This window comes from Penaeus japonicus, unplaced genomic scaffold (genome assembly GCF_977035675.1).
Source record: "Penaeus japonicus unplaced genomic scaffold, GWHDUDI00000001_assembly GWHDUDI00000013, whole genome shotgun sequence".
Classification (NCBI taxonomy): domain Eukaryota; kingdom Metazoa; phylum Arthropoda; class Malacostraca; order Decapoda; family Penaeidae; genus Penaeus; species Penaeus japonicus.
The window spans coordinates 36498231-36508230 of record NW_028234415.1 but is presented as its reverse complement, the minus strand read 5'-3'; the positions used below and the strand labels follow the sequence as shown (position 1 = coordinate 36508230).

Below are 10000 nucleotides of genomic sequence, written 5' to 3'. Positions count from 1 at the left end.
CCGGCAGAAGTGCTACGCGAGGAGCGCAGTATGCATGGGGAACACCTGTAGTGGCCGGTGGCTGTATGGGGCGTGTATGGCGGCGTGTGCGTGCGTGTGTGCGTGCGTGAGCGTGTAAGTTGTACGGTAACTTCCTCACAGGTTGACCCAGTCCCGTCAGAACAGCGGCGGCCACCGACCCGCACACAGTCCGCGCACTCCGCCGCCCGCCCGGCCCGCGCTCTCTGTCACACGCGCGCACACACACACACACACACACGTCCTCGCAGCCCTCGCTGTTTCGGCCATCGCGTCAGATAACATTGTCCCAGGTGCTAGCCCAGTGCCACCAGGTGCCCTAAGGTCTAGGCACAGTGCCACACTTGACGCCAGCGTCAGGCAGGCCATTGACCTCCTCGATCAGCCTTGCAGCGTCATGACCTTAGCCGAGCAGGTGTAGGATCCCCGACAGGTGTTAGTGAGGCCCAAGTGACGAGGACACAGCAGAAGGGGTTGAGTGTCCGTGGGCACCATGCCAGCAGAAAGTGAGCAGCAATGATCGGTAGCGAGCAGTGAGAGAGCTCATGATAGTGCCAGCCGCGACTCACGTGTCAGCTCAGTGTTGTGGACAGTGTTACGAGTCCGTGTGTACATACAGTGTCGTCCTCGACCGGAATCACAACGGAAGGAAAGTGTAGTGTCCTGCAGATAACAGAAGGAAAGAGGAAAATTGGGAGAAGCGAGCAGTGTGTGTGAGCGGCAGCAAGGATGAATGTGTTGTGAGCGCGCGAGCCGAGTATCTGGTGAGGGTCATTCACCCCTGGCTGGTGGTGCAGGCGGCCTCGTGGCCTCACCCTCTCACATCCACTCACGACGCCCATCCGCGCCCACGCCTCCCTCAGGTACATCACGCTCATCACCAGGACATCTACGAGGAGTACTGTTAGTAATGGAAGAGCCAGGAAAGGCGACGGTTGGACCTGTGTTGGACTCTGCCTAAATGCGAGTTGTCCAGAGTTCATTGACCCCAGAGCTTTGAGCGGCGCGCACCACTCACACCCACAGTTCCACTCACCACGCCCGCACGCCCATACACTCCACTCTACAGTCGGTAATAGTGGACTCTACTAGTGTTTTATGCCAGAGTGGATAGGAGATAACCGAGGAAAAGGAAGAAGACAAGAAGAGAAAGAAGTGAATAAGCGAGTGAGCGGCGCTAGCGGGGGAGGAGGGGCTCAGTGTACAGTTAGCCTGACGGTACCTGGTCACGCCCCAAGGACCACACCGGACCCTCGCTAATTATCATCCTCGACTCTACATCGCCGCCACCCCACGACACCCGGCAACAGTCTCACGCCCATCCACGCCCGCGGTTGGTAATACCAAGCCCCGAGGAGCAGGAGAAGGTGGGCGTATACGAAATTTCAGTGGTTGTGGAAGGGGGTAGCGCTCCTGCGACACGGGCCACCGTCAACACGGCGACAAGTGTGTCACTGCAGCCTCAACACCCCCGGGGCTCACAGCGGAGTGGCCCTCGTCACCCCGCCGGGCCTAAGGTGCAGCTCAAACTCGGTGTCTCGAGGACGACCATCCAGCCTCACCGCGAGGAATTTATTTAACGATTTGTTGATATACAAGTGGTGCAAGGAAACCCGAAGGTGCAGACGAAGTTGGTGCTCGTGCAACGATGATATATTATATATGATCAGTCTCATAGTGTGTGCTACTGGTAGAGGTGTCGGGCTCATAACGGGAGCCTCAGTGTGCTAAAGATGACAGAAACCCGCTCATCTGTGACGTAATATAGAGACAAGTAAACCTTACATCCTGCCATAGCCCAGGTAGCTGCGTTTATGTGTTACATCTGTATATGGTGGGACCAAGAACATCAGTGAACGTCAAATTAGGCAACTCAAAGAAGCCAATATTATTGTTGTTGTTATCGCAATTATTTAAGATTTAAGAGTATATATATAGAGATATATATATAATTTTTTTCTCGGATTGTTAACATAAATCCGGCAAGCTGGAACCCCCAAACAGAAACCAGTGGGATTTCGGAAGTCTCCTGAAGAACCCGGAGGAAAAGATGGACATATTAAGCGAAATCTTTGGGCCGGGGTGGGAGCGGGAGGTGACCGGAGATGCCGTGGACACCACCACGCCCTCCTCCTCCACGCCCACACCCACAAACCGCCCACCCTCCGCGACTGACAAGAAGTCAAACTCCATCAAAGGTAAAGGTGCATATGACCGAGAATTTTGTTCTGTAGCAAAGTCTACCCACATCAGGTAAGTGCTTGCTCGCATAGCGGCAACACTCATGAAATGTTTTGACTGAAGTGAGGTACGAATGCTTTCGGGTGCACGCAGTATGCAGTATCCTGAATATGTGCCTGTGTGTATGTGCCTTTGTGTAAGTGTGTTAGTGTGTGCGCGTATATGAATGTGTGTGTGTGTGTGTGTGTGTGCATTTCAGAATTGGCATGCCTGCATCTGATTGTATGTGCAAATCTAGTCTCAAGTTTATAAACAACTACTGTGTCGGTTCATGGGAGAGTCACACTCCTCTCCCTTGGTGAACTTTTCCGGATGTACATTTTGATAAATGACTGCTGGTCGGTCTCTTGGTGTTCATTCGTTGCTGTTGATTCTTAGTGTATCTGCAAACCAGCGCCTTTGTGAGTCGTCCAGATGGGTTTTGATGCTGAGATTATTATGCTGAAAAAGTTGAGTGTACGTACAGGCATGTGAACAGTATTTTGTGATGCGATACGTGTACACAGCGAGACGGATGCGGCGCATTATCTCTCCATGTATTTTTACTTGCGTGGTGATATGTGTGGTTGCGGTCAGGTGAATGAGTGAGACATTCAGCCAACAACCAAAGGGAACAGAACACTGAAACTGGTATCTTGGTACTTTTGTTTTTATTTAGAGTTGCATTGTTTATTCAGCTATGCACACGCAAATGTGGAAAGGAAATTAAGGAGAATGCTTTTTTTTACAGTTCCTTTATTTTCATTTGTTTGTCTATTTATTCTTTCATTTACTTATCTGTTTGTTTATTCCTTTGTTTGTTTGGTTATATATATACATACATACATACATATATATATATATATATATATATATATATATATATATATATATATATATATATATATATATATATATATATATATATATATATTTATGCGTATCCTTCCTGATCCCATTTTTTGTGAGGACAATGCAAGGATGGCAAAAGGATGGGATTCCAGCCAGGGAGGACCTAGGATACAATTACCCTCTCCTCCTCCTCTTTCGCGGGGGAAGGGGGGTACTTAACAGTAAGAGTCTCACAAGTTTATCATGACATTTCCGGTCAGGCACAGAGTACTGTCAACCACTCATCTCCCATCCAACTCATTCTATCTTTCTCTCTCTCTCTCTCTGTCTCTCTGCCTCTGTCTCATTCTCTCTCTCTCTCTCTCTCTCTCTCTCTCTCTCTCTCTCTCTCTCTCTCTCTCTCTCTCTCTCTCTCTCTCTCTCTCTCTCTCTCTCTCTCTCTTTCTTTCTCTCTCTCTCCTTATGTGTGTGTGTGTGTGTGTGTGTGTTTATGTGCACGCGATGGCGCTTGTGTGTGTAAATCATTGGATTGGGAGCGGCGCACAGAGCATCACCTCGGCAAGGGATGAATGATGTATGCAGATGCGTTTAAGTAACTGCGGACAGACGCTAAATCTAGGGATCTCACGTCGCCGCGATTGAATTTGTTCCCGATCCCCGACAGTTAGGGGGAGGAAGCGTAAGAAGGAGGAGGAGGAGGAGGAAGAAGAAGAAGAAGAGGAGGAGGAAGAAGAAGGGGAGGAGGAGGAGGAGGAGGAGAAGGAAGAGGAAGAAGAAGAAGGAAGTGGGATCCCGAGCTTACTTGTCTTCGGAATTTCTTCAAGAAAGGGACGGGAGGCGTCGGTCGTTCCTTCTAAATTCTTTTGTGTTGCCGAAGGGAGGAGGGGGGGAGGGGGAGCGGAGAAGTGGTGGTCGTTGTTTCCAGGTTCTCTTGCGGGAAGGAACTGGTGGGGGTAGGGGGGTGGGGGTGGAGGGGGGGGGCGTATGGAAGGAGAAGACCTATGTGAAATTTCCTCTACTATATGCAGATTCGTAATCATATAGAAATTCATGAATTCCGAGAGTAATGGAGATTTGATTGGTAATGCGATTGCGCCTTCACTCTAATATAAGATGTGTGCACGTATGGATCTGTGTGAGTGTGTGAGTGCGTGCGTGCATGCCCCTACATTTTGTTTAATAGTGACACAGAGACCCCAGTCTTCTAGTAGATGAAAAGACCCTCATAAACGGGAAGAGCCGCGTTTATGGCGACACGCCTCCCCCTCATCCCTAGCCAGGCCGAAACAGTGTCGTTGAAGAAGCGCGCAAACAGCCGTAATCTTAAATGCTGTAGGGTTTACCAAGACCCATTCATCCGTTGCTGAGGTTCGTCTTTGTTCGGAGCTGAAGCCAGGGACGACTTCTTCTGCATCTCCTTCGGAAGGCGATGGTAAATTCATCAGACGATTAGACAGGGATTTGTTGTAAGGGGCAACGCAGGGACGGATAATGTGGCCAGAAGAGGGGTATTCTGTAGTTGAAAAGTCGGCAGCGACATTGTTTTGATTTTTAGGCAAAGGGAGTCGGGAGTTTCAGCTTTTAATTTGCAGCTTCTGCTGTCATTAAAGTGTGTGTATATTTCTCATTCACATTCATAGATAAATATATACATACACACATTCATACATACATACATACATACATACATCCATCCATACATCCATACAGCCATCCATCCATCCATCCATCCATCCATCCATCCATCCATCCATCCATCCATCCATCCATCCATACATGCATGCATAAATGCACACACACACACACACACACACACACACATAAATATATATGTGTATATATATACATATATATATATATGTATATGTATATATATATATATATATATATATATATATATATATATATATATATATATATATGTATGTATATGTGTGTTTATGTATGTATGTATGTATATATGTATGTTTGTGTAAATGTATATGTGTGTGTATGTATGTACGTATGTATGTGTACATGTATGTGTGCGTGTCCTTTGGTTTCGAATGGAAACCGACACGTTCGAACCCCGCTGCGAACGGCCGACCTTGGCGGCGTGCGGGCGGCCAGGTAGGCAGGAAGGCTTTAGCGAGGCCTATCAGCCATCCGCCTTGTCACAGGTACCATAGCGGTTGGTAAGGTGCTGGTCGGGAGGGGATGAGTGGGGGTGAGGGGGGGGGGGAAGAGAAGGGAGAATGTATATTACATTCAAGGTTAGCTTTGCTCGGCCTTGGGGCTGTTTGTTCTCCAGCAGGTCCACGTCTCATGCGGTGTTACAGCCACGTCCTTGACCCTGGCAGGAAGGACAGTGACCTCTATGGTGGTGGGAGAGAAAGAGAGAGAGAGAGAGAGAGAGAGAGAGAGAGAGAGAGAGACATTAAGCTTTCTAAAGTTGCCGAATAATGTCCCTATGCTGGTGAATAGGCCCGCAAAATACCCGTGGGTTTAATTGTTATTTTCCTTCATCTTCAGTTACGGGAATTCAGGTGACGTGAACGTAATACTCCCGCGGACAACAATATCCTAGACCGACAATGGGTAGTGTCCGGGGAGACAAAAGAGAGCCTTTAGCACATCCTGCCTGTAGAGCCTCAACACCGAGAACTTGAAAACAATAACAGTCCCGCCCTTGCGGCTTTCATTTGCGCCACCTCCCCCTCCCTTTCCTTCTCCTCCTCCTCCTCCTCTTCCTCTTCCTCCTCCTCCTCTTCTTCCTCTTCCTCTTCCTCTTCCTCCTCATCCTCCCCCTCCTTCTCCTGCTCCTCCTCCTCTTTCTCTTCTTCTTTCCCCTCTTCCTTTTTCTCTTCCTCTTCCTCCTTCCCATCCTCTCTCTCCTCTTCCTTCTCTTCTTTTTCCTCCTTCTCCTCTTCCTTCTTCTTCTTCTTCTTCTTCATGTTGTTCTCCTCCTCCTCTCCCTCCTCCTCTTCCTGTGTGTGGCTCGGAACATTCTTTGTGCAGTTCCTTTGTAATATATTATTTTCCAAAGAAGCAAAGGTGCTAGCTACTGTTATTACGTTCGTCCTGTTGTCGAGGGTGTAAAGCAATACTGAGATGCAGATGAGGGTGCCGCGAGGGGTGTATGTGGAGCAGGTGAGGGTAAAGGTGACGCAGGTGCCCCGCCCGAGGTACCGCTACGCCCTCGCTGCATGGGGCGAAGTATGCAGGCAGAACGGGAAAGGCGAATTCGATGGGGGGAGCGCCATGGCCTTGCTACTCCCTTGTGTTTACACTCGGGAGACGTCGAGTTGCAGGTGATCGGCACACCTCGCTGTCCAGTCACCCGAGCCGCCAGACAGTCAGTCAGTCAGTCAGTCAGCGCCTTCGAGTCATGTCACATCTCGCTGAACGCTGAATCTGTCGTGTGCATCATACCTGGTTTGGTAGAAAGGAAGAGATGGAGCGAGGGGGGTGTGGGTGGGAGTGGGTGGGGTCATGTCTCCCCCCCCCTTCCCAATTGCAGGATTGCAACACGCTTTTGCTCGCCGATCTGTGCTATTTCTGCACACATTTCGGTCCAAAGAATACGAATAGGTTGAACTTCATGACATACACGACCTTGTTGCAGGAGATGTGACCAGGTAGCGGCGTGACGGGCCCTGTCCCAGTCTTCGTTGCAGCCTCGTGGTTGTTGTTGTTGCTGGAAATATCACGCGTTATCTTATCTTCTTTTTTATTTTTTTCGTTGCCGCTGAGATTACATGTGTGTACCATTATGTATATTTACAAGTTATCAGACTATTGCCTGAATTTTGTGACTGATAGGGCCAAAGGTCATGTATCTCTCCTTGATACTTCGCGCACGATGATAAAAAAATCTCTCTCCAACTTCTCTGGAGTTTATACTCTCATTGATTAACCTGCATGGCTTTCTCCGGACACAAGAGATGCAACGTCCGAGCGCATTTATTCACTATTTAGAAGCACGGACTTCTAACGAGCATCGCATATTGATTTGCCATCATAGGGGTAGGTCCCTCCCTCCCCCCTCCCTCCCGTTCCTGACCCCGGACTCCCACACATCCTACGACACGCACTGTTGCTTCCGTTATTCGTTTCTAGAGGATTTCGTGAAGCACTGCTGCACTGCCAGGGAGATCTTCCAGTGATGCTTCTTGCCAACTCGAATGCATGGCCTTTTCGGGGGGTCGGGGTGAAGGGGGGGGGGGGTATTCTTGTTACCCAGATCTCGATCCAGATATTAATATTATTATCTTTTTCTCTTGTAACCTGGATAGATTACTATAACTAACTCACATAATATATTCCCAAATGTCTATATTTAGTAAAGACGCTCTCCCTATCGTTTGGAATGCCGGTAGTTACTTTACATACTATACCCACTAATCTACAAAATATTCTAATACCATGATCCTTAAGAAACATGCGCTAACCTATTCACAGATCACTCCCTAAGTATCTCAAACTTCCCCCGGTATTGACCCCTAACGTATCGTGTGGTTCCTCGTGCCGTGTGTTGTCATGTGAGGCCATTGACCCCACGTGCTGGCGGTCGACTGGTCCCCTCGTCCATGATATTGCACCGATAGCTGCTGATAACAGAAGATAATGTTTTCTATAAAAAAGGGGGAGAATTATTATATCCATTCATTTAGTCTGCGTTTATTCGTTTATATTTTATTTCGTATCGACGACGTTTCCTAATGCTTGTTAGTTAGGTTGTGTGCGAGACTACAGTGAGTGAGGAAGGAAGGTGTTATGAAGAGGAAGGAGTGTTACTAAAGCCTATAAAACATGCCATATTCATTGCTAATGCATTGACGGTCGGGAGGGAGTGTTAAGAGGGGAGGAGGAGGGGAGGAGGTGGGGGAGGTGGAGGAAGGGAGTAAGTTGGGGAAGGGGAGGGAGGGGAAGCGGAGGAGGTAGGGGAAGGGAGGATGTGGGGGAAGGGGAGGAGAGGGGTGAAGGGGAGGAAGAGGAGGAGGAGGAGGAAGAGGAGGAGGAGGAGGAGGGGGAAGAAAAGTCAAGAGTTGGAGAAAGGTCGTCTCCTCCCCTTCATGTCCCTTCGCTCATCTTCCTGATGCTCTTTAATTCGTCTCGCCTTCTTGCCTGGCTTACCATTTCTCTGTACATGGCGATGTGTCATGAGCGCCGCCCGGCATGCCACACGTAACCACTGGGAGCTGTTGCGTAACCGTCCCTCTGTTACGTGGATTAATTGGGCTTTAATCTCTGTACGGAAATCGGACAGATAGACAGGTAGATCAGCAATTAGATAGTCAGGTAATCAAATCGGCAGGAAAAATAAAAAATAAAAAATGCAAGTCGACAGACACAGACAGACAGGGAACAAACGAACAACTAATGATAAGCAAGTCAAGTATAAAGTCTTAGGAACATATAAATAAGATAATTGGATTAAATACCTGATAAACATACAAATAAACAAATGCAAAGGATAGAAAATGTGAGTAAGAGTAAAGAGGTGTAACACAGGGTCCAGGGTGGCACTGTGCCAACCAATGTGTTGCACTCCCGTGTTGGGTGTGTAAGGCTGCCAGAGTTCGATGACATCACTCTTTCTTTCTAAGTCTGCGATAAGAGTCGTGAGCGGAAAGCTTTCAGATGTCTCTGTTTCAGGATTAAGTCAAACGACATCTTGTTGACGGACCGTGTAGAGGGGGGTAGGGGGTAAGGGGAAGGGGGAAGGGGGAGGGTCGTTGATCGGAGAGGAAGCACTAAGAGGGTGGGAGGGAGGGGGGGAGGGGTCGTGGGAGTGTCGTACCAATGAAGCACGAGCAGAGGGATGCCATCCTCGTACCCCTAACAGGGCGAGGCTCTCACACGCACTATGATTGCTCTTTGGCTGGTGATCTTCTCACGACGCTTTAGACTCGGGCGTTGAATTACTCAGTGAGCAGTTATTCGCGAGTGGAGGAGGAGGAGGAGGAGGAGGAGGAGGAGGAGGAGGAGGAGGAGGAGGAGGAGGAGGAGGAGGAGGAGGAGGAGGAGGAGGAGGAGGAGGGAGGAGCAGCAGCAGCAGCAGCAGCAGCAGCAGCAGCAGGAGCAAGAGCAAGAGCAGGAGTAGCAGCAGCAGCAGCAGCAGGGGGAGGGAAAGGGATGAGAAAAAAGAGCAAGAAGAAAGGAGGAGAAGAAAAGAAAAAAGGAGGAAAAAGCGTGATAAAAGATAAGAGAAAGAAAAAAGCCTCGGAGGGATTGCACTCGATCGAGCTTGGGAGATCATTGAAGAATCATGCCGAGATTAAGGAGCAGATCCTTAGATCGTGTCGCGGCGTTTCCGAGGAGTAACACAGGACCCAAGATGACTGTCAGACTCGCAACTCAACCACAGTTTGCATTTTGTTTCTACTCTGAGTACAAGGACCCGCGCACGTGTACCGGGAACACAGTTGGTTATCATAATTCACTGCCGGGCGTTTGCTTGAGTAAAGCAGTGCTTGCGTTGCTTGGCCTCAGCATATCACAATTATTTTTGACGCCGTGTAGCTCCCTCCTCTGTCCAGCAGTACCCCGCCCACCCTGTAGAAAGGAGGGTCAGCAGTCGCGAAATCTCAGCGATAAACTGACAGAGAAAGAGAGAGAGAGAGAGAGAGAGAGAGAGAGAGAGAGAGAGAGAGAGAGAGAGAGAGAGAGAGAGAGAGAGAGAGAGAGAGAGAGAGAGAGAATAATCTATTTTTATGAAGCAGAAGTTGCCATTACACGGCACCACCGTCCCGCAGGTGGGGAACAGAGTGTATCTGTTAAGGGCCTGTTGCTAGGGTCCCCCAGGCTAGGATCCCTTTTTATTGAGCCTCCGTGACACAGCATTGCCCTAGATGAATCCTTTTTTTATCGAGTCATCGTCGTCTTGGTAGATCCTGCGGCGTGAAGTCCCTCCCCTGTTTGCCCTTTG

At 49.0% G+C, this 10000-nt stretch overlaps 1 protein-coding gene across 11 annotated transcripts in view; it reads left to right on the top strand.

Moving 5' to 3' along the window:
• Positions 1-10000, top strand: part of Hr3 (nuclear hormone receptor 3 ROR-beta) — a 205511-nt gene that overhangs the window by 146298 nt on the left and 49213 nt on the right. Inside the window, exon 1 of one of the 11 annotated variants that reach the window (XM_043006041.2) lies at positions 150-2216. The exons of 7 other annotated variants lie outside the window; for them this stretch is intronic. In XM_043006041.2, coding sequence (XP_042861975.1) covers positions 2069-2216 — 148 coding nt within the window. In that variant the 5' untranslated portion in view covers positions 150-2068. Of the gene's footprint in view, positions 1-149; positions 2223-10000 lie in introns of those variants that run through there. 3 more of the 11 variants (XM_043006040.2, XM_086543488.1, XM_086543487.1) reach the window with 3 other exon arrangements.